This window comes from Denticeps clupeoides, chromosome 14, assembly GCF_900700375.1.
Source record: "Denticeps clupeoides chromosome 14, fDenClu1.1, whole genome shotgun sequence".
In the NCBI taxonomy this organism is placed as follows: Eukaryota; Metazoa; Chordata; class Actinopteri; order Clupeiformes; family Denticipitidae; genus Denticeps; species Denticeps clupeoides.
This window is the reverse complement of record NC_041720.1, coordinates 20,069,411-20,094,213: the sequence shown is the minus strand read 5'-3', so window position 1 is coordinate 20,094,213 and position 24,803 is coordinate 20,069,411. Positions and strand designations below refer to the sequence as shown.

Sequence of the window (24,803 nt, the reverse complement as noted above, 5' to 3'; positions counted from 1 at the left end):
GTCTCTATTCTCGAACGTTTCTGCGCGCGGTGCATGCTGGGTAGCAGCTGTACGCCCAAAATGGCGGCAGGGTTGAAAACTTTTCTTGTTGTTCATGTTTCACATTCTGCTCCTCTTTTCTCTCTTGTGGAGTAACTACTCAATGGTTCCGAGTGTAGTTCGTTGTCAGCGAGGGCCGCCGTGTGCTGCGCTGTGCGTACGTACGCACGTTTTCGCTTTAATGCTCTGGAGAGCATGTTTTCGCTGGGTGGGGAGATAGCCTCTCATTTCTGTTTTTTGGGGGGAAATGTCTCATGTGAAGTCGCTGTAGCCTCCGGCCTGATGTCCCCGAGCTCCGTCACGTCGTCTGCTTCAGAGAGCCGCGTGGAAACGAGGCGATGTGACCAGTAGAGATGGAGGAGGATGTGAAGAAGATGAAAAAGGTGAGTTGTGGCCATGGCACGAAGCTAATCAGTTCTCCTGTCTGACGTTAGCGCCGCGAATGGAGCGAACATTCCCGCAAGTAAAACCACGGGCGGGATGAGTAGAGCCGGACGAGATTACATATTTCAATTATCAAAAGGAATAGATCTACATTCTAAAAAAAAAAAAAGTGGTTCTATGCTGGTTTGCAAAGAATATACATTATACACACATTTTAAAAAAGTACCAGTAAGTAGTCCCACTAAACGTCCAATTCTTTTACATATAGACTGTCCTGGAAGGGTGTCGCCTGTACTGTCATTACTCTCTTGCTAAGTCAGCTCACTCGATCAGTGAACTGCTGACCCAACTAATGTATTTAATTCCAGAGCTGCAGCCTTCCTTCCCGGACCTGTTGTGTGGCCAGGGAGTTCAAGTCTGCTTTGTGGAAATAAAGGAGAATATATGAAGTGTCCGCCAGGTGGAGGACTTGCACTGGTCGCGTTTTAAATCGGTTGCACATTTTCATAGATTCCTGCTTGAAAATGACATGCTCAAAGTTATGTGAATTTTTCTCAGCAGCTACAAGGGTAATTAGTAAAATTGTGGTATCATAATAACACGTCTGCAATTACAGAGATGCAGGAATCATTCTATGTGTTACTGGGTCAGAGAAAATGAAAAGAACAAAATGAAAAATTCTTGGTTTATGTGCTGGGGAACCTTCCAGTCTTCAGGCAATGCACTGTACAACATTTGCACCAATAAATAAGTGATAACAGTACTGAAATATATAATACTAATTCAATTACATTATAATTTAACCATTTAGCATTGTAATAGTTCCAATAACATAAAACTCGAAAACTGTAAAAATAGGAGAAGATTTGTGATAATGCAGTAAGAATTAGGGCTGCACAATTATGGCAAAAATGATATTCATGATAATTTTTTATCGATATTGTAATCACTATTATTAATCACAATTATTTGTTATTTTAGGTAAAACACATTTTATTGCACTTTCTATTTTTATGTTCAAAACATAAATAAGTTACCTAACAATAAATAGCAAAATAACAAAATAAAGAAGCCTATGTAGAAAAGACACATAATATGAGGAACAGAAACACCAGCCTGTCAACATTTTCTGGCTTAAGACATAACCGAAGGCAAGTCACTGAAAATACTTACATTCTTTATATTTAATATCCAATATGAACATTTATTTACCTGCTATATCTATCTATCTAAAAATCTATAGAGAGGGCAGGTCCATAAACAAGAAATATAGACAATGAATGAAGTATACAATATTTACAGGTGTCAAAAAAGAAGTTGTGCCTTTTGTATGTGGTGGGGTGGGAAGACAGAGTCTATGCTCTGTGACATGAATAATGTTATTTGTCAAACACAAATTTTTATAACATATAATAAAAATCTTGAGTTTGAAACCCCATCCAAATATACTGCAGGAACTGATGCATGCTGAGAGGCTGAATGTGACATTTAGTATATAAATCTGTGTGTGTGTGTGTGTGTGTGTGTGTGTGTGTGTGGGGGTGGGTGGTCACCTATAGGGGCAGTGGTGGCCTAGCGGTTAAGGAAGCGGCGCCGTAATCAGAAGGTTGCCTGTTTGAATCCCGATCCGCCAAGGTGCCACTGAGCAAAGCACCGTCCCCACACACTGCTCCCCGGCCGCCTGTCATGGTGCCCACTGCTCACTCGGGATGATGAGACAAATTTCACTGTGTGCCACCGTGTGCTGTGCTGTGTATCACAATGTCAATCACCTCAATTTCACTGCTCCTGACATAACATCTCACAGTCACAATTTGAGGTTGCCGCTCATGGTCTATGCTTTTGTTTGCCCCCTGGTGGCTGGCTGACTATTGTTTGAGAAATGTTATATGCAACAGAGCCTGCTATTTAAGTGTAAATATTGGCATCTTAATTTCATGATTGTTATTAAAATTCAATTAATTGTGCATCCATAGTAAGAATCAGAATCTACTTTTTTACATGCGTCATGCAAGCAGTTTACTTGGCATGGCAAAGGTCAGTTTGGATGATTGACATCCAAATTGAGAGGAATACCGTGGGGCTTAAAGTATTTGGCAGCCACTGATTGTCATAGTTAAAGTGTACCTGTGATGAAAATTATAGAACTTTCTCATCTTTTTAATTGTACAACTTGCACAATTGGTGGCTGCCAAACACATTTTTGCCCCACTGTACATGTAAGCATAAAAGTTAAAGGTCATGGTACTTTGTCATGCTGGAAAAGGCATTGTTCTTCACCAAACTTGGGAGAAGTTGCTGTCGGAGGATGTTTTGGTACAATTCTTGATTCATGGTTGTGTTTTTAGGAAAAATGGGTGAGCCCCTCTCCCTAGGATGAGAAGCAGCCCCACACATGAATGGTCTCAGGATGCTTTACTGTTGGCACGAGACAGGGCTGATGGTAGCGCTCTTGTTTACTTCTCCAGACAGTCATTTTTCCAGATGCCCCAACCAATCACAAAGGGGCTTATTCAGAGAAAATGACTTTACCCCAGTCCTCAGCAGTCCAATCCCTGTACGCTTTGCAGAACATCAGTCTGTCCTTGATGTTTTTCTTGGAGAGAAGTGACTTTGCTGCCATTCTTGACACCAGGCCATCCTCCAAAAATCTTCACCTCACTGTGGGTGCAGATGCACTCACACCTGCCTGCTGCCAATCCTGAGCAAGCTGCACTGGTGGCACCCCGATCCTGCAGCTGAATCGTCTTTAGGAGACGTTCCTGGCACTTGCTGGACTTTTTGGCACCCTGAAGCTTCTTCACAATACTTGATCCTCTCTCCTTGATGTTTTTAATATGAGATATGGTTTATTTAGGTGCAATCTTAGTAGTAGCAGTATCCTCGCCTGTGAAGCCCTTTTTATGCTACAAAATGATGACTGGAAAATGTTTCCTTAGCAGGTAACCATGGTTAAAAGAGGAAGAACACTCTTCAACACTCACCTGTGTTAACAAGAGGTTCACTTAAATGATCTCAAATCTCTGAAATGATCACCCTTCATAACATTCTGGAGAATATGCAAATTGCCATAATAGAAATGATTTCTATAGAAATCAAACGAGAATTGCTGGTGTCTTCCCATTGTAAGTCGCTTTGGATAAAAGCGTCTGCCAAATAAAGTAAAGTAAAGTAAAGTAAATGGAAGCTGCAAACTTTGTGTAAACCAGTATCTGTGTCATTCTCAAAACATTTGGCCCCGATTGTACTATATCTTTTACTTGCGGGAAAAAATAAGATTTAGCCTGCATCACTGGATTTTATCATTACTGGGATGTCAGACAACTATACACAAATAAGTCCCAGAAAATGTCTCTTATTGTCCTAAACCTGAAAGACAGTTGAAGCTTCAGTGAAATAGAAAGGGGCTGTAGAGCAGGGCACAGACATAACCTGCTGAGGCGTCTTCTCACATTACAGGTCATGAAACGTTAATGTGACTGTGGCAAAGTTGCTCAATAATGAAATTGCCTGGCTGTGTGCACACATCAGCACAACTGAAAGCAGATCAGTAGCTCAGTATTTAGCTTGTTTCTCAAAACTCATTTGGTCATGTCTCATCTATCACTGTTTATGTAGTCAAGGGGATGCCATGAAGAAGAAAAATAATTTCTTATGATTCTGAATTAAAAAATAAAAAGCAGCGCAGCGGCCGTGTGTATAAAGCCATTCTGTTCCGTCAGGGGTTTCATCACAGGAAGCGGCGGTTAGTTTGCTTCCTGATTAAAAGTATGTTTAGGTTGTGGCGCTGTGTAAGAAGGGCGGTCTGTCTTGCTCGCAGGGGGCAGTTCTTTGTTCTGTGCCTCGTGTTACCTGTTGTCGGCCCGACCGACCAGACAGCCTCTGTGGACACGGTGGACGTAGTGGAGATTTTTCCTCTTGTTGGACTAGTTGTTTCAGGGAGCCTTCATGGATTATGAGGTAGAGAAGTTGGTCTGATATGTTGTCTGATTTTGCGTGAGGATTTCTGTACCGATCGTTCTGTAAGCTTAACCGTAGCATGTTTGATATAACGGGAAGGAGAGGTGTCATTGCTCATCAACCCAATCTTTGTGATTCTTACACAAATGTTGTAATTGTCATCAGAAACATGAGTGTACTGATACGAACAAAATCGACTGCTTGCCAGTTATGTCTTGGTGATAAGGAACTAACTACTCAGGGCTGGCTATATATCTATATAAAAATTTGATTTTAAAGGCATAAAGAGTATAATGATTATAATTTTATGTTGCATTAAATAGGGAAAATATACCCATGAAGCATGCTAACATCTTTGCACCACACGTATACACAGACTATGAGGTGTCACCCAGAATTATATCATAATGACGTTGCTTGACTATTTTCTGGAAGTGGCATTCTCGTTAAAAAGTAGTGCCGGTAGTGTGTGTGGTGACCTCAGTACAGTGCCGCTTTATATAAGAGTTTTGCGCTGCGTAGTGCCACTCGGTGTCCTTGTGACGAATTTTGAACCAGTTGAACCAAAGCGCAAACGGAGGAAAAGCTGATGTTATCAGTCTCTGAGTGTCCAGAGATCTAGAACACAACCTAATCATCTTACCGGGACTTTAGAAAAGAAGAAACGCAATGCTTGCAGCAAGCACAGCACATGGCATGCTCGTTCTGAAAGCGGCTTTAGGTTTGCTCCAATGAGCAGGAAAGCGCTTGTCAGGTGAATGGCGACAGTTTTTCTGCTCATTGTAGCGAATCAAAGTGTCCACATTGGTGAACTAGACTTTAACTCTTGAAAACAACGTGAAGTAATATAGAAAATTATGGGATGAGTCACTGATTAAAAGTATGTTTAGGTTGTGGCGCTGTGTAAGAAGGGCAGTCTGTCTTGCTCGCAGGGGGCAGTTCTTTGTTCTGTATCTCGTGTTATCTTTTGTCGGCCCGACCGACCAGACAGCCTCTGTGGAGACGGTGGACGTAGTGGAGATTTTTTCCTCTTTTTGGACTAGTTGTTTTAGGGAGCCTGCATCGATAATCGAGGCATTGAATTGTGAGAGCATTGAAGATTCACACCTCTAGTAGTTAACATGCTAGCCATATAAGATGGCGTGTCCATTGGAGAGTGTTTTGTGTAGGTCAAGAAATGCTTAGATGGTTAGACTTCATAGAAAATATTGATATATTGTGTTCTGTCCCAGCCATGGGGACTCATGTGATCGTATTGGAGTCAGTCCCATGCCCTGGTAAATGGGGAAGGTATCAGTGCTGCATCAGGAAGGGCATCCGGCATAAAATTTTAGCCGGTTCAAATGTACAACCAACCAGAGGAGCTGAAGTACTCTTGTAATATGGTTATAGGCTCTCATTGTGTTGCTTTTTCCCTCCCTGCAGCCTGGCATCGTTTCACCTTTAAAGCGAGTTTTCCTGAAGGGGGAGAAAGGGAGGGATAAGAAGGCCCAGGAGAAGACAGCAGAGCGCCGGGCTCTGCACACTTTTTCCCTGTCCCTCCCAGACCACCGCATAGACCCAGACATCCTGCTCAACGACTACATTGAGAAAGAAGTCAAGGTGAGGGGCTCATATCCTGCATGATTGCAGTAATGCTATAAGAGCATCTTGTCATATTAACTGGGATTTACAGTACAGCAGAAGAGAACATGCAGTCTAGAGTGCAACCTAATTTCTCAATGGGTTGACTTAAAAAAAAAACTGGTCGCACCAGTGTGGCCAGCTGTTCGGGGTGGAAAAAAGGTCCCTGTGGTTCAAGCAACAGAGACATATTAGGTCCACGTCATATTCTAAACCACCTCTGATTGGCCATTACATTACATACACATTACATGCAGTGATAAATGTTCTGGCCCAGTCTCCCCTCTCCCTGCTGCCGTTCAGCAGCAAGCAGCAGCAAACATCATCACTGCAGTGTTAAATGCAATGGCATCAAAAATGTAGGTGCACCTAAGAAAAAAAAGTTGGCCTCACCAGTGTAACCAATACAAAAAATTAATCTAGAGCCCTGCATCTAGTTCTGCTGTATGACTGGGAGATGAGACTGATGAGACAAAATCTCCCTGCTGACTGTTATATCATCCTTATCCATGCATATCTGACACTCGCAGACATGCAAAATGATAAAAATGAAGAGCCGTTGTTCTCATAATCAGTTTTTAGTTTCAGTCTAGCGATTTAGCGTTCACTACACCTTCAGTTAGACTATATCATACGGTTCGTACAGCTATGACCATTGGTACTGCTCAACTATTTTATCTATTTTCAAAGCGTGGCTCATAGTCAGGACCTAAAGCCGATGTCATACCGAATGCAACATGCGCTCCAGTCGAAGTGAAAGCATGGTTGTTGCGGGGTTAATGCAATCATTGTGCACCTCCATCACGATCCCAACCATCTCACCATACACACGGTGATGAGAAAAGAACTAGCAGTAGCACTGGACACTCAGACCCTGCTATAATCAACCTCTCTTCATCTATCACTGTCTTTGGCATGTTGCTCTCTGTTTTGCGGGGCACTATGTGCAAAATCACTTTACAGATGTGCATGCCATAGAAAAAGGAGGGTTTTGTAGTGCATTGCCTACCAACGTTTGGTCTGAAACTGGCTTGAGGCTGTGCTCACATATGGTGTGGCAGCCAGTTTTTTTCCAGCTGTGACAACACAGCCACCTTAACTTGCCATTAATGGGCTGACGTTTGTCACTGATTGGACAGATGGTAAATATTTAATTTTTTTCTTCAACAAGCGAAGTGAAGTTACCCAAAATTCAGTTTAGAAGCACATGACCTCACATAAAATGTTCCACGGTGCCATCAGTTCAGAACTGGCAGAAACCAGTTGGACTCATATACACCACCCATTTTCTTTCTGGACAGAAGTGGTCTTCATGGAAGAGACATGCGCCTCCAACATAGATACACAAAGTGACTCAACTATGCATAAGTCCAAATTTCAAGGTTCCCCTATTATGAAAATTTCACTGTGAGATTATTTAACATTGATACGAATTCCACTAGCTTGTCTATGGTCCTGAAGTGGCTAGAAATGGCAAGTGCTTTGGTCATTCTGCTTTAACGTTCAGAGAGCAGCAGCTCAGACGGTGGATCTAGAATATCTCCCCTTATGTTGTCATTTCCCCTCCCCCAAAAAAGGTACGGCACCTACCACAATGTGTGCCACATTGCAGTTGCTCGGTGATTGTATGTAAAAATGTATTTGAGCACTAATGTATTTTTTTTTTTTAGTCACGTGAAACTCATGGGTTCTTTAATAAAAAAATATTTCTGGAAAAACGCTGACACTACTTCCTGTTGGCACCAACCAGGAAGTGTTGACATAATTTCCACAAATGGCCACTCAGGCAGCTCTCCTCCTCATACCGCCTCTCCCCTACTCATTTGCATTTAAAGCGACACACATCCAAACAGAGTTTCCTGGGGAAATCTCATTGTGTGACTCGCTAAAAGTAGCTGCACCACTGCTAATTTTTGGAAAGAGACTTCATATACAGTATTAGGGAACCACTATAAGACCCATATAAAAGCCTGGACATAGTTAAGTTTACTTTACTTTATTTTGCAGACGCTTTTATCCAAAGCAACTTACAAGAGGAAGACACCAGTAATTCTCGTTCGATTTCTATAGCGTTTGAGTTAACAAAACTAAGAGCCCTGATAAGGCCTAACTTGTTAGAAAAAGAACATGCTCGGAAATTAAGTGCTAGACGAAGAAAAATGATTTTTAAAAAATTTTTTTTATTTATTTTGTGCAGTGTGTGCATGTGTAAGTGTTAGATTTGTCTGAATACTTTTTGAATAAGTGGGTTTTCAACTGCTTCTTAAAGGTCTCTCATTAAGACAGGTGGATTTGAAAGTCTACCAGATTTAGAACATGATATGTGCAAGTATATCTAGAAAAATTGCTGCGATTTTGAAGGCAAAAGGTGGTCACACCCCAAATATTGTTTTTCATTTTGGTTCTTCTTCTCTTCATTCGAAGCATTGTGTTAAATCAAGAAAATAAACTTTCGTTTTTGTCATTCTTAGTTTATCATAATTTTCCCCACACCTACCTAAAACTTGCACAGTACTGTAGGTGTGAGCATGGATTCAGAGAACAGGGGAGACCGAGGGAGACATCGTAAGCTGTATTGTGTTATAGTATTCCATGTTTTTCTCTGGTCAGTGAAAGTGAAGTTGAAACTTGCTCATTGGCGCTTTACCTTCAAAATATTTTTTTGGTGAGAGAAGACTGCTGATAACTGAGAGTTCTGTTTAGTATTTTTCTTGTCATTTGTAAAAAGGTCTGAGCTGATGACTACTTACTTTTTGAACTACAGTATCTAGGGCAACTGACATCGGTCCCTGGGTACCTGAACCCCTCCAGTCGTACAGAGGTGCTGCAGCTTATCGACAACGCCAGGGTAAGCACCAGGATTCCAGAAAGTGGTTTGTTCCAAGAATTGGTACAGAAATTGATTCTGGAGAAAGATTTTGATATTTCGCCTCAACATGATATCAAATATGCCCTTTCCTTCAATGCTCTTTCACTTGTTCTGGCCTATAATTTATGTTACCCCTTCATGTGCATTGTACAGAAAAAAAAACACATAATGTGATATTAGAACAACTCAGTCATCGTTTCTGCTCCGGGTGGGTGATTGTCATAAACAGGTTCTCCACTGTCTGATGTAAACTAATTGTTCCTCTCTTGCTCTAACTCATTAAACTTCCCCTGTCCTGTGTACAAATATTAATTCGTAATGCTTCTGGTCTCTGATTGGCTGATGTAGTTTTTGGTGTTTATAGTTTGAACCTTGTTTTTAATTACAAGTCCATGACCCTATAAACGGCCATTTAAAACCATCTCCTTGAGTTGGTTGTGGCCTATGTCTCTCCTTTGTCCACAAAACAGAGTTCGAACTGCACTTACTACTTCCCTGAGCAAGACACTTAATTGAGTTGCTTCAAGTGGACTTTCCCTGTAACTAAGTTGCTCTGAAGTGTAAAAAAAAAAAAAGTTAAATTGTGTTGTGTGATAAATGCATATCAGCATTACCTTAAAGGTACATCTGCCCATTTCTTTCTCCCAGAAGTCTCATCAGTTGGCTGGTCAGTTGACATCAGAACAGGACGCAGTGGTCAGTCTGTCTGCATACAATGTGAAGTTGGTGAGGCGGGATGGTGAGGACATAATCCTGCGCGTGCCCATCCACGACATCGCGGCGGTCTCCTACATTCGGGATGACTCGATGCACTTAGTGGTGTTCAAGACTGGTAGGCATCACAAAGTTTGCTGGTCAGATGAATCAAATTAATCTGAATGGTGACAATTGGTTATTAAAATATTCCATATGCAATTTGTCCAATATTTGGATAAAGGATTTGGCCGGTGCTGTCGTATTAGCATAAATGAGTTTGTAGTTCACAATATATACTGTACCACACAGTGGGACTCACAGTTAGCAATGTGGCCACATATTTTATAACTTGGAATCCCTTAGTCCTTGTTTGTGCAGAGTTTGCAAGCTCTCCCTGTGTTGGCATAGGTTTCCTTTGGGTTCTCAGGTTTCCTCCTGCTGTCCAAAGGCTCTAAATTGCCCTGTGTGTGAATGATGTGTGTGTGCCCTGTTGTGGTCTGGCTTCAGTGTCCCTGAAGGACAGGGCTGACCCTGGGCTAACCCTGAGTAACAGGGCTAAGCATTTAAGGACGGAGAGTGAATAATTCACTATATTTTATTATTGTTTATTGTCTGTTCAGCTCAGGAACCTGGAGGATCCCCAAGTCCAAGCACATGCCCAGAGTTATTCAAGTCTCCAACTTTGAGCTCTCTGTCGGAGGGTGGTACAGTTTTGGTGGAGGTGTGCTGTCTGCTTGTTCTGGCTGTGGAAACCAAGGTGAGTATATATTATATGACTTAAGCATGTCGTCAGTGGTGGCCTAGAGGTTATGGATAATCAGAAGGCTGCCGGTTCGAACCCCGATCCGCCAAGATGCACTGAGCATGGGTTAACTAACTGGACACATTTCATTGTGTGCACCGTGTGCTGTGCTGCATTCTATCACAATTAGTGATAGAATTAGTGTCTATAGACTTCATAATATATTTAGAGCCTTTTCAACCATAACTAAATTATTCTAAAACAATGTCGTATCAGCAAACAAACTTATCTTATAAGTTCGACCGACCCGACCGAAATACTTCCTGATAGTGCTTTTGATTTTTACATTTTCCCTCATGCTTGGTGTCTCTCGTGTAAACATTGGGTCTTCTAGGTAGCCGGGGGAGGGCCTGCAAAGCTGCAATGCCTGTTGAAAATTCCTGTAGTCTGACAACTGAGATGGACTTCTCACTAGTCTATGAACCGTTGCTGTTGTGTTTTGGACTGGAGTCGGGGAACGCAGAGCTGAAAATTAATTTCTATCGTTTTAATCTGGTTGAGTTTGTGTGGTAAATGATCAGTCAGTGAATTTTCGAGTCTGTAGTACCTATACTTTCCATATGATTTGCTGCTTGTGAAGTTTTGACAATTGGTTAGCCTGTTGAAAGTAAATGTATAGAAAAAAATTATTAGTTTAATTTCATTAGCAAATCTCAGCCATGTGATGGTGACTGCATATACAACATGGGTTTAATTCAAACGCCACACCACAGTTCATATTCCTTTTTCTTTCGCCATTCAAAGCCACACTCACCCCGTACAACAGCACAGCTTTCTTAAAGCAACACGCACATTTAAAGTGTAACTACAGCCCAGATGGGAATGGATATGGAGTCGGGCGACTGTGAACTTGTAGTTAAAAAAGCAACAACAAATTCAAATTTGTATCAGCAGCTAAAACCCTAAAATGTCCCATTTATATCTAACATTTCCTATATACTACTATGTGTAGTACATCTTTCTTAAAATATATGTGTTTTCGAAAAAGTTTTGTATTTATTTATTTTTATTTAAATAGCTACAGTATTTTAAATAGCTACAGTATTGGGAAAATGGCATTTGCACTGATTTAGTAATTAGTAGTTTGTATGTGGTTTTATTTATTTATTTGTTTGTTTGTTTGTTTATTTATAGGCAATCAAGTGCCATTTATCATATATATTTTTCCCAAATCATGTAGCACTGAAGTAAGACACTGAAATTATCGCACTCGCCCTCTAGTGGCTTGCTCTACTACAGGTAATATGAGTCTGGTAACATTGACAAAGGCTAAAAATATATATAACGAAAAATAATCAAATAATAATATATTACTTCATATAAAATACAACTAATATTGCATTTTAGAAGAGCATCTGGCTCTCACACTGTCTATTGAGAAGAACTCTGGCCTTTGGAGAAATGTAGTTCATGACTCCAATGAAGTCTTTCAAGTGGCCTTAAAAATATCTTAAATTTGGCTTCTTTTAACCTGCAGAAACCCTGTAGTCTGTATTGCATTCAGTTCAGTCAAATATAGTTACTCTGTCGAGTATGACAGCTTTAACCTAGTCAAGTTTAACCTTTTGTCTATCATTTTACACTAAACCAAAAAGTTATGTTTTTGGTACTTTTTTTCCTCAGGATGTAATAATCGATCACTCAGCCCCTACCTCCAAATTTCTTGATTTGTTTAGGCTGCTGCTGAGGAGCTCTGCCTGCTGCTCAGTCAAGTCTTCCAGATCGTATACACAGAGTCCACCATCGACTTTCTGGACAGGGCAATCTTTGATGGAGCCACCACCCCCACCAGACATCACTCACTTTACAGTGGTAATAAAGCATGGTTGATGGGTCTAAAGACAGTTTTTTAGAACTGATTTAAGCAATGTTTGTCTTGATCTTGATTCTGTAGATGACTCCTCAAGCAAGGTGGATGTCAAAGAGGCTTTTGACAACGAATGCCCATTGTAAGTAGTCTGGATCTAATAGTCCTAATAGTGATTTCTGATTTCATACTGTTCTCAGGGTTTTTTAAATACAGAAATCTATTTAATTGTAAAGAAGTTTCTTTCTTGTTTAAACTGGAAATTCAGTAGATTAGCAAAAGAATTGTCTGTGACATGAATTCATTATCTAATTTTGGTCATATCAATTGATATAACACGTGTCTATCTTATTGCAGTTTGTTTGAGAGCCCTCTGGAGGCCGGTGGACACTCTACTTGCTCTTCCCCCTCCACACCAGCGTCCCCACAGACCAAGACAGCCAGTGAAAGTGAACTAAGCGCTACAGCTGCGGAGCTGCTGCAGGATTACATGACTACGGTGTGTGTTTGTGTGATGGGGGGGATAGGAAAATTTGATTATTAAAATGAAATTGCTCCTCGATATTTTTGTTTCTATACTTATTTTACTAGATTGGATACATAATTATGGTTGAATGATATAACCATAACAGCAACAACATTTATTTCTTAAATAGGCCAAAATCACATACAGTATGTTTCAATGTACAGTATGTATCTCAGATTTTTTTTGTACCATTCCATTATAAGATAATCTGAATAGTTTTTTTTTTTTGTTTGTTTTATTTAAGACATTGTCTTAAAGGAAAGATTTTAATTAATGGTCAAATCCCATTTATCACCCAGCTCTTACGCTCATACCCTGTTACAGAGTAAACCATAACCAGGGACATAATGTAAGAAATTAAGGCTGCTGCATGATTGTTTTGTCATAATGCTGCATCTTTTGATTAAATACTGTTCTAGCAGGACTACATTTTCATTGTTCCTGGCATGTTCTGTTTTGCAGTTGAGGACAAAACTCTCCTCCCAGGAGATCCAACAGTTTGCCACTTTGCTGCACGAATACCGTAACGGTGCTTCCATTCATGAGTTCTGCATCAGCCTCCGGCAGCTCTATGGTGACAGTAGAAAGTTCCTCCTGTTGGGTACGCATAAGATTTCTGTTTGTTGTGGTTTGAAAGGCAAAATGGGAAAGCAGTATCTTTCGTCTCTTAAATGTGCACAACATTAAGAAGGGAAATTATTGTTTTACATTAATGCCCTTCACTCTGAAAACCTTTATTAACCTTTCCATTGATACAAACACATAAACAATATAGGACTGTGCAAACATATTTTGTTTACATAACCAAATATGATTATATTTCCATCTGTCCTTAATTTAGTGGTGGTGGATTTGTCAGTTGTTTCAACAATTTCATCATCATGAATAATAAATCATTTTGGACAGTCATCCTCTTCCACATTTTAGTATGTGAAGTGCATATGTATTGAGGGTTCTCTTATTTTTCACATATTGCCTTATCTGAACAGAACACTCATGCATTTTAATATTCTGAATCCTTATCACTTTTACATGAATTCTGTTACATCTTAGTCCTGATTGTTAACTAACCCACCAGTGAGTCAGATAACATTTAAAATTGTTCTGACCTATTTTTTTCTACCAGGTCTGAGACCTTTCATTCCAGAGAAGGACAGTCAGCACTTTGAGAACTTTCTGGAGACCATTGGTGTAAAGGATGGCCGTGGTATCATAACTGACAGCTTTGGTCGTTACCGTCGCACTGCAAGCTCCGCCTCTGACTCCACCACCAATGGCAATGGTGCGGTGGGTGGCTCAGATGAAGGAACTGTGGCCTCCGAAGGCGACGAGTGGGACCGCATGATATCAGACATCAGCAATGACATTGAGGCTCTGGGCTGCAACATGGACCAGGATGCTGTGGGGTCCTGAGCTACAAAGGGATCAGCCATGTGCTCTGAAAGTCACATGACCGCTATCCATTGCTGGAAACATTGCTCCAGTACACACCACTGTGTGGCCCGTCAGCTGTGAGTGCCTGGATGTTGTCACATGAAGTCTATTTTTACCACATGCCTGTCATTCAAATTGGATGACTGTTGGGTTAAAACGGACTCTGTTGGATGGGGAGGCCTTGTTTATTAGCAGTATCTGCTATTCACAGCCAGCGCCTCCCCTCAACGTGCTTGGAGTGCCAATTTTTGGAATATGAACACAGCTGTAATGTCATATGTGGTTATTCTTCTTAGTTTCATTAGATAATACCTGATATTTATCCCCTTTTATTTTGTTTCATTAGCACGTTTTTGTTACGCATTCTAGTTAACCCTTTTTATTTTCACTTTTTATTTACAGCCAGTGGTTGTAACCTTTGCTTTTGTTCCATTTATGATATATGTGTATAAATAATGGTTGGTTTGATGATGAGATCTCTCCAAACAAGCTATTTGATATATCTATATACTGATAATATATAATAAGATTTGCCTCAATGGCCCATAAGATGATGGAGGTTTTAATTGGGGCTATACAAGATCAGGTTCTCAACATGTCATTCTTTTTATATCTTGAAAAAATATCAATAATCTGTCCATCCCTAGTATATTTTTTTAGAGAGAAAACTCTATTGACAATGCCAAGAGCTGGCTGATTGTGTGAGTGAATTTGTTAATCAACCCATCATTGGCAATATTCTGATTGTCACCTCTCTTTGTGTGCCTTTGCTAAGCATTCAGGACTATATATATTCACTCTAATAAATGATCACATGTTGGGTTTTTATGGGATTTGATTATTTTATCAACATAATTTTAGTCTCTGGTTAGACTTCATCTGTCCACACAGTATCCAGTCTTATTCATATTAACTACCTCAGCCCCTTTTTAAACTTGTTCGTGGTAAATACTGTAGAAACATGTAAAGAGCGTTCCAGTGTGTGACCAGTAGATGGCACTGTAGCTCATTTAGTATTATTTATTTTTGAGCCACCACGTCTCCTCATCCCACTAAATTGGAATTTTTTAAAACATTTTCATGACTTTATTAAATATACAATCCACATCTTAAAGTATATTTATGTTAATGTTTTGTGTACATGCAAATTATGCGGAGTGGCAACGTCACAGCTGAGAAAGCTTGTGATCAGAACGAGCGAGGCACTGTTCCCACAGAGACAATGTGTATGAGGAGTGACACATAATGACACTATAGTCACTTTGAAATTGGCCTCAGTCCTGCCAGCCATGATAGTGGTCTTAAAAAGTGTCATCTGTTTTGTCTATATCATGAAAGAAACCGGTGTTGCTAGGTACTACAAATTGTTTTTATCTTAAAAACTGTAGGTAATGTATTCAAATCAGTTCAAAAGTACTTTGTATATGCAATATGTCATTATTCTGTAGTGCAGCATTTTTTTTATTTTTTATAATTTCCTCAATCTATTCCCAAACCCCAAAATTTTTGTACTGTGTCAGGGCAAAAGATCTGCCTGGAAGAAGCTAACTGCTATCTTGATTCTAAAAGAATTCTTTAAATATGTGTCAAACTAACTTCCACATGAATGCACATGAACCTATGGTCCAGCAAATCTCTGTGGTCCAATTCTGAATCTCACATGTATGTGATCTCAGCGAAAGGCATACCCAATTTCGAACTTTTTTTAATGACAAATTTAATGACAATGAATATGTCTGCATCCACGTTCAGCAGTCGGTCAGTGCTCTAAATGGGGTTCATGGACACACAAACATAAATAACTGCTGCTAATCCACCTGAATATGTCTGTACTGCACAGTAACAAGCAGTCAATGTCCTGGTTTTCAACTTAACTACGTAGTTGGCCAGATTCCCGAGCCAGCCTCATTGTAATGATCTGAATGGACCACAAAATACGTTCTCCAGAAGCATATTTTTATATTAGAATTGATGAAAAATATCTGGTAATTAAGTAGGGTTATTCCATGAAAGGCTATTTGGTCTTTGAAAACTTGTGAACTAAAAAGCCAGATTAGATGGTTTTATGTCACCCTCTCTTCAATAGCAGCAGAGAGCCTTATTCCATTAAGATGGCACTTTGAATCCTGACACCTGGAAGCTGAAGCTATTGAGATTATGCACACTGAAATAGACTTGGTTGTTCAGAATTCCTTTAATAGGTCTAAGCTCCTCTTACGCCATGTCTACCTGTAGTACTCACCGAAGGATAAACTCTCCTAAAACTATTTCACACTTCCAGCACAGTATTAGTGCCAGTCTCCTGATGTCCCTCCCCTCCACTCAGTACGTTCATTTAAAACCCATATACGCATTGCTCCAGTCTTGCAGTGACTACCACACTCCATCACATGGTATGTCTTTAGCCCACAGTCATATACAGTACTGTATGTGGGTGTCATATTTGGGTTATACCTTCTTCATTGTGCAAATAAATGCAAAGTGAATCCCATGATCATTTTTGGTAAAGGGCTTTTCACAATCAAAATGGCACACACACACACACACACACACACACACACACATATATATATATATATATAATCTTATTTAGTAATACTAGAGAGAGCCGCTGTAACTGGGATGTATTTTTACAAAATATAAGACCTTCTGATTTTTTATGACCTTTTTTTTTTGCTTTAATTCTATTAATTCTTAGTTTAAGTAATGTGTAAGTAATTCATTTTAGTAGGCCAGTAACCTAGTAGTACTCAGTTACTCAGCAGCCATCTGCTTAGCCTAGTTTGAGTTTGAGCTGCAGCAAGATTTCCAAATGAAGACACCACGTGTGCATGCAGATTCTTAGTTCATTCAGAGTTCTTAACAATCAGTTTTATCCCATTTGTTATCCGAAAATCCTTATACTTTTTCTACTTTCAACGTATCAATTGCAAAGACAAAACTGATCACGATATGTTAATGAGCAGATTAAAAATAGATTGTGGCTGTATTGGTGTATTGCATCTAAAAGCAGCGTCTCTACACACATGCTCCAGGCGGTGTCCTTTTAATAAACGATTTACTGCTTATTTTTCATTTGATTAGCATTGGCCCTGTATGTAACGTACATGGAATGAGGTTAGCTTTATACTGGAATACTGACTTCACCTAACAGTAGCATTTTGCCAAGATTTAATTACATTAAGTGTAGAGACACTGTTAGAGACAGTGCTTTTTTGGGGGCACTAGAGTCCAGCCAAATGTTGGTGACATCCTGAATAAATTAGTTAAATCTCCTTAATTAATTCCGAGGAAGAAAGATCAAAACAAGATATTTTACTGTTGCCACACGTGTGCTGGAGAGAAATGTTTGGTTCAAGGTCACAAGTCTGGAACTGCTTGCCAAATCTGAATGTAAAGGCATATTTCTATTGGGTAACTCAGGGAATGTTTCTCAGCTTTCATCATTCCTTGATAAGTGGCAGCTCACACAGCTTACTGCTAATGAGTTTAGCTTTTTGTTGTTAATTAGATCCATAAGTCCATCAGAGGTGCTGTATTGTCATTGTTCACTCAAGTGTCTCACATTGTTCTTAACTTCACTTCATATGTATGTGTGCCACATAATGAGGTTCAACAGAGGTCTGAACAAGGTCACACATTGTGCTCATTCCACCAAATTCCCAAATCTCCCATAATGAGCTCAAGACCTGTAATTTAATTTCTCAGATTTATTCAATGCACTATTAAAAATGATATTTGAAAAAACTTATATCATGTTTCCAAAGGGAATTTTATTTTGTCCTAAATGTTGAGGGATGAAAAACATATAGAATGGTGTAATTGCACAGTCCCATGAAAAAAACGGACATTAATACTTATCCTGAAAAGATCACCTACAGAATGAGGAGTATTTGTATAGTCTTAATGCATGGGTATGAAGGACTTCCTGTGGTGCTCAGTTCTGCATTTAGAGGTGATTAGGGTCCATCAGGGAGGCATGCATTGAGTGAGAGGGGTTGTCCATGATACTGAGAAGCTTTTTTAACATTCTCCTATTAGACACCTCTGCCAGGCTCTCCTGTCTGACAGAACCAGCCTTTTTGGTCAGCTTGTTCAGCCTGTTTGCATCAGCCGTCTTCACCGCACTGCCCCAGCACACAGATACAAAGAACACAACAGTCTCTACTACAGAATGGTAGAACAGAGTCAGCATTTTCCTACACACATTGCAAGACCTGAGATGCCTCAGTAAGAAAAGCGCTCTGACAGTGTTGGTATTGGGGCAGTGGTGGCCTAGTGGTTAAGGAAGCGGATCCGTAATCAGAAGGTTGCTGGTTCGAATCCTGATCTGCCAAGGTACCACTGAGGTGCCACTGAGCAAAGTACCATCCCCACACACTGCTCCCCGGGCGCCTGTCATGGCTGCCCACTGCTCACTCAGGGTGATGGGTTAAATGCAGAGGACAAATTTCACTGTGTGCACTGTGTGCTGTGCTGCTGTGTATCACGTGTGACAATCACTTTACTTTCACTTTCATTCTTGAACAAGTCCAGTTTATTGTCAATGTTTACCTCAACCTCAACTACCTCCACCTCAGCACCTCTGATGGTGACAGTTGGAGTTGAGCTTTATTGTCATTTCAGCTACATACATGTTAGACAGTACATAGTGAAATGAAATAATGTTTCTCCAGAACAAAGTTACATACTGACATAAAGTGAACGTGTGCGACACAGACAAACTGGGCTACATAAAGTGCAAACAGGGGATACAGAGAGTGAAAGAGTAACATTTAACCAAAACTTGTAGACAACAATGAGACAGACCACGCTCAAAAGGTGAAATGAATAATAAACGTGTGAAGTTAAAATAGTGCAAATACTGCTGTGTAATAATAGATAATATTACTCAATATAACTGCGGTTTTGTGTGTGTGTGTGTGTGTGTGTGTGTGTGTGTGTGTGTGTGTGCGCGTGTGTGTGTGTCCAGAGAGGAAAGTGCCTGAGTGTTCAGTTCTCTGTGATAGCCTGTGGAATGAAGGGCAGTAGCGGCCTAGTGGTTAAGGAAGCCCGAACTACCACTGAGCACCGAGCAAGTCTCCACACATTGCTCCCTGGGCCGTCCACTGCTCAATTAGGTGATGGGTTAAAAGCAGAAGACACATTTCGTTGTGTGCGCTGTGTGCTGTGTTTCACAATCACTTCACTTTCACTTTTTCACTTGTTGCACGGTCTGGCAGTGAGTGCCCGAATGCTTCTGTACCTTTTTCCAGATGGTAGGAGGGAGAAGAGTCCTTCACAATGCTGGTGGCTTTCCAAATGCAGCGTTCATTCTAGATATTGTTTATGGAGGGAAGGCAGACACCAATGATCTTCTCTGCTGTCCTCACTATCCGTGTAGGGTCTTGTGGTCCAATGCAGTGCAATTCCCAAGCCAGACAGTGATGCAGCTGGTGAGAATGCTCTTAATAGTCCCTCTATAGAAGAGAGTCAGGAGGGGTGGTGGGAGATGGGCTTTCCTCAGTCTCCGCAGGAAGTAAAGACACTGCTTGGCTTTCTTAGCTGTTGAGTTGGTCTTGAGTTGAGTCTAGGAGAAGTTCTACTCTAGATGAAAACTGTAGACGATCTCCACACAAGGTTCGTTGATTTTCAGTGGAGAGCGGTCCCTCCGTTCTCTTCTGAAGTCAACAATCATCTCTTTAGTTTTGTCTACATTCTAAAGTCCACAGTCAGTTCCTTACCAAAGTCCACAATCAGTTCCTTTGTCTCTGCGATGTTTAGCTGTGGGTGTTTCAGCTCACACCACTCAATGAAGCTGCCCACCACACTCCTGTATTCATCCTCCTGTCCATCCCCAATACAGGCCACAATGGTCATCTGAGAATTTCTGCAGATGACACCACTGAGACCTGTACCTTTAGTCCTATGTGTAGAGGGGGAAGAGGGGGGTTGATAGGACAGTCCCCTGCAGCGTCCTCGTACTGCTCAGGATGTTATCCGAGTAGCAGCTCTTCAGCCAGTCATGCTGCTGTTGCTTCGTTAAAAACTTTTGGTCAGATTTTTTTCTTCTTTTTTCTTCTGGTCCTGGACCAGAAATGTCCTAGAATGATAATGGTATTAATTTCCTACATAAACAATATAGAATTGCATGTAAGTTGAATGCAGGTAAATGCAACTCTAAACTGTCCATAGGTATGAGTGTGCGAGTGAATCATGTTTGTGTGTGTGTGTGTGTGTGTGTGTGTGTGTGTGTGTGTGTGCTCGGTTTTGGCGGTGTCGACCCTGCTTAGGAATAAGCAGTTAAGGAAAGCGAGTGGGTGATTGTGCAGCTAATTAAATTATCTTGTTTCTAACAAAACACAGTCCATTTAATTATTCCATCATGCTTTATGTTATAATGCTATACATTTTTGTGTGCATGACAGAGTTGACAAGTCCTCAGCGGAAAAAATGCTATTAAAAAAAATCTAATTAAAACTACTTCTAATTTAAGGTTTTGCCCCCATGAATGAATGATTTATTAATACAATTAAATCAGCAAATAATCAAAACCCCTTAATTACTGCAGTAAATAATGTGTTTTAAGTGTTAAGATTAAATTGATTTAAATACATTCTGATGTCACAATACATATCCCAGGGTTTTTCCGATGATTGGCACATCAGGGTAAGAAGGTAAGTACGTGAAGCAATGCACACATCATGCATGTGGACTTCCTGCTATCAGCTAATTGGTCAGTTTCTTGCAATCACTACACAGATGTCCAATGTGAACAGGAAACCAGATGGTTACCTCATAATGTACAATATAAATGTCTGACAAAACATTTATACTAAATAAGAATTGTTCGCAGAACTATGTACCCTAATTATGTTTCATTATTTGTCTGTTTGAGACATTGTTGTAATGGTCCGCCTTTGTACCATTATGAAATGTTATGCCAGATTATTCATACGTCTGCTCCAGATGCATTGTACCCTGAGGGTTGGAACTAAAGGAAATGAGGATAGTGGGTGTACTGTTACAATGTGTACTGGGGGACAGTGGCGTCACAACACATCATTTAAATCCATGGTGTGCTGACAAAACAGAAAATTTCAATTTCATTGTAACATATTTAACATATTTATTAAGCAGAAAAAAGAAAAGCTGAACAAAAATATACAATTTGTCCAATAGCAAATCTAGAAAATTTACTTTTTAGCCATGCATGCTAATGATAACTCTTCTAGATCTAGATTAAATTGTTGATCTAAGTCTATCTGATCCCTACAATATCGATTATCATTAAGGCATTACTAGAAGGCATGCATGTCAGGGGAAAATGATGCTAAGGAGGAGCCTGAAAGTTTGTAGAATCCATCATAGAATCCTCAACTCGAGCTATATGATCTAGATAGATTATCGCGAGTAGGGTTTCTTTATCTTGACTGTGGATTGCTGACAATGTACCTGGCCTAATGGCAGATATTGGTTGGTGGTTCTCTAGAAGCTGATACTGGCCAGGGGGCTTTAGTGAAGAGTTTAGTGAAGAGTTAGAGTTCACTTCTGAATTCAACATTTTCGTTCTCGGTTCTTGTGTTCTCAACACAATGAGAAGCGTCTGGAGTTGATGTTCATCTTGGTCACGCCAATGAGACGAAGTGGGGCTGAAAGGCTGAAGCCCGGCATGACTGGTCCATCACACAGCAGGTCTGACATCTCGTCACATTCCTCCAGGCTAAACGTGGCATCATTAAGCATTCGGCGATGCAGGTGGCACGTCTGCTCGATCTTCAGTTTGTTGATGTCCCCACGGAGACGCATGAGTTGTCGTGCCAGCTGCTGGTCCTGCGAACGCATCTCTTTCTACCAAGCACAGAAGAAGAAGAAGAAGAGAACTGTTGAGCATGAAAGAACTGTTTGATGCGTTACTTAAACAATACCCATGAGATAAGCAGATTCTGGGGGTAAAAGACTCAGCACATGAGGCTAAATAAACCACCTTGATTTAGAACCTTCCTGAAAGAGCTGGATCTGGGATTAACTATGTTCTCAGTTCTGAGAAATTACTGTCACAGACCAAGACCTAATTTCACCGTGCAAATGTTTGTGGAGGCTCACTGTGAAGCATTATTCTCTGCCCCTTTGTTGGGAAAGGAGCCCCATTGCATGCCTTGCCTCACAGCTCATGCATGCATACATACCTTAGGTGACATAATTGAGCTAAAGCTGATTATGCTTGTGACCACTGTTCACACTCTTCTGAACGTGAATTTCAAGCCCGCAATGCAAATGCTTTGCTGCACATGTTTTTTTGGCATCAACATCAAAACCACAGTCAGGTGAAGTGAACAACATTGTCTAGCTGTTATTAATCTGCCTGTAAAATGCCGGATTTATGAGGCAGTAAATTAACTGATTTGATCTGATTTGATTCTTATATTTGATGGACAAATATAAGAATCTGAGTGGCCCTGTCATGGGAGTGCCTAATCTGATCCACTCAAGTAAAAAAACTGCTGGAGACCTTAATGGGAGGGTTACATATCTGTGAGTGGGAACTATAATTTGACAGTCTATACACTATGTGACCTTATTTTTTTATATATATTTCACACATTATTTTGACTATACTTTCTCTTACCAGCTCCTTTCGTAGCCAGATGAGTGCCTCATCAATACTTCTAAAGCTCTTTAGAGTCTCTGATGGCAGCATGTTTTTCCCTGTGATGCTGGTATTTCCTTCTGTAGATTCTTGGCAGCTGTTCCCATCAGGTTCTCCTGATTCTCCTGAATTGTTGCTGGGAGCCTCCAGCTGAGCCATCCATTCCAGGTAGGATGGCCGTCTGGTCTCCAGCCTGAGCTTTGCAGTCAAGGCCTTCAGGGTTCTCAAATGATCATCTGGAGAAACACCCAAACCTTCATGATCCAAAACAATTGTGTCTTCAACATTAATCTGGGGTAAAGCCTCAGAGTCCATGGTCTGACATCCCATTCAGCCAATCCTCTCAGACACCTTAAAACAAATGTAGAAAATATTCACAATCACAGTCGGAAAAAAAGACCAAACGTTAAGACTCGACCAAAAGTCTACAAAGCAATCATCCAAGTAGAGCCATCACAAACCAGTCTGCTTGCAATGTCTGGAACAGATAAAAATATTGGTACTTTAAAAGTGAAAAGAGAAAAATATTGTGAAAGATCAGAAGGGAGCTGCCACTGCATGAAGATCAAGAAGCTGGATGCATGAAAGCTTTCCATCTATGCCTCATGACATGCTCTGGATCCTCAGATGGCAGTCTCCATAGCAACAGAACACAGCCAATGAGTAAGCATTTTCCAGTCTTCCACTGTCATTATCCAATCTCTAATGTCAGCACATGCCTTCAAAACATGAGCTGTTAATTTATTGGAAAAGAAATAGTAAAATACCTCCAGGGTTTCTATCTTTTCATTAACTATTCTGTTAAAGTACATGCATACTGTGCATTTTATATAGTATATTACATATATGTGTCATGTTAGCAGTTTCTTAATTGAATATCACTCTTTACTGTTTATTGATGCCCTATAATATAATATGGGCATAATATGAAGTATGATTACCTTAACATTTAAAACCTATGTATTTATTATTATATACTCTATATTTGAGTCGTTTTCTGTCTATTTGTTTTGTTTAGTTTTTTTAGTAAAGCTCACTGTGTATGAAAAGCATTAAAGAAGTAAAACGATGAAGCATCAGATCTTCTGTGTTCTAACAGGTTGTGAGGCTCTGTTGTGAGTCATCTCTTCTCTATTCAGCAAAGAAACCAAACACCTACATTACACACTGCCTGCACTGGGAAGTGATCATCCAGCCAGCGCAACCTTGATAGGACATGAGATATTCACATTTCATAAAATAAGTAACTAAGCACTGACACTAAGGAGTTAAACATGAATCAGACTTAATCTGGCCACTGAATGAACTGCTCAGACCTTTAATCTCTCCCAAACTAAACTCTTTAGGAAGAAAAACGTGCTGCGATTGAGCATGCACAGGCTCGTCACACCTCAGAATACTTCTTATACCATCTTATGAATACGACAGAATTGCGTACTTAATGAACGTTCTTTACAGTGCATCATTATGGAATGTATAATGCATCTGTTGCCTCACAGTTACCTACAAAAATCTTTTCGCAAATGAATCTCCACGGGAGGAAAGTCTCACCTGAAGTGGCCGCAACGTCGTCGCTCCTGAGCCGAAAGTGGCGCTGACCGGCGATCAGTCCGCGTCACTTTCTTCAAAGCGCCGTGGATGGGCGGCTCGGGGGAGGCGGGGCGTGTGTCGTCATCATCTCGTTGCCCGGAGACGCTTTCGAAACGCCGCCAGTGTGCAGCTCTTCATGGACCTGCGTGGACCTGCTCATGGAGCTACAGCCTCTACTACAGTTTACTGCAATTCAGGAGCTGACCTCCTTAAAATAAACGAAATGCGTTGTTGTAATTAGCTAATTGATTTCTTTGCAATTCCATTGTCACATGTTTAGTGTTCAGGTTTACATAATTTGCATTTATTTACATTTCTTATGTCTTAATGTTCAAAGATGAGCCAACCAGCACTGGAGTTTGTAAGAAGCCTGCTCGGGCAGTGCTCGCATATCTATAAATCACACTTCTCATTCTTTATTTCGCGTCAAGGAAATATATTTCC

The 24,803-nt window shown here is 40.4% G+C and overlaps 2 protein-coding genes across 4 annotated transcripts; one reads left to right on the top strand and one right to left on the bottom strand.

Annotated features, from left to right (window-relative positions):
• The first annotated feature begins 30 nt into the window (after nt 1-30).
• On the top strand, nt 31-14,968 carry ccm2 (CCM2 scaffold protein). Of its 3 annotated transcripts, none has more exons than XM_029002005.1 (10): nt 31-422; nt 5,809-5,985; nt 8,771-8,854; nt 9,524-9,707; nt 10,192-10,328; nt 12,050-12,185; nt 12,268-12,322; nt 12,538-12,679; nt 13,169-13,307; nt 13,833-14,968. In XM_029002005.1, exons 1-10 carry the CDS (start codon nt 393-395, stop codon nt 14,117-14,119), a joined length of 1,371 nt encoding a protein of 456 aa, XP_028857838.1. In that variant the 5' UTR covers nt 31-392; the 3' UTR covers nt 14,120-14,968. The 3 variants fall into 3 exon arrangements, with proteins under 3 accessions (XP_028857838.1, XP_028857840.1, XP_028857839.1); XM_029002006.1 differs by lacking the exon at nt 31-422 and adding an exon at nt 4,246-4,383; XM_029002007.1 differs by lacking the exon at nt 8,771-8,854.
• Nucleotides 14,969-21,223: 6,255 nt separating this feature from the next.
• Nucleotides 21,224-24,423, bottom strand: fam167ab (family with sequence similarity 167 member Ab). The gene is made up of 3 exons (XM_029002912.1): nt 24,321-24,423; nt 22,749-23,120; nt 21,224-21,970 (listed from the first exon to the last, which is right to left on the bottom strand). The coding sequence occupies exons 2-3, from the start codon at nt 23,097-23,099 to the stop codon at nt 21,707-21,709; spliced, it is 615 nt and encodes a 204-aa protein (XP_028858745.1). The 5' UTR covers nt 23,100-23,120; nt 24,321-24,423; the 3' UTR covers nt 21,224-21,706.
• Nucleotides 24,424-24,803: the final 380 nt, after the last annotated feature.

Coding starts and splice junctions, on each gene's coding strand:
- ccm2 (XM_029002005.1), top strand. CDS start 393: ATGGAGGAGGATGTGAAGAAGATGAAAAAG. Junction 8,855..9,523: donor AGCTTATCGACAACGCCAGG/GTAAGCACCAGG, acceptor TCTTTCTCCCAG/AAGTCTCATCAGTTGGCTGG. Junction 12,186..12,267: donor ACATCACTCACTTTACAGTG/GTAATAAAGCAT, acceptor TTGATTCTGTAG/ATGACTCCTCAAGCAAGGTG.
- fam167ab (XM_029002912.1), bottom strand. CDS start 23,099: ATGGGATGTCAGACCATGGACTCTGAGGCTTTACCCCAGATTAATGTT. Junction 21,971..22,748: donor TCTGGCTACGAAAGGAGCTG/GTAAGAGAAAGT, acceptor TGTGCTTGGTAG/AAAGAGATGCGTTCGCAGGA.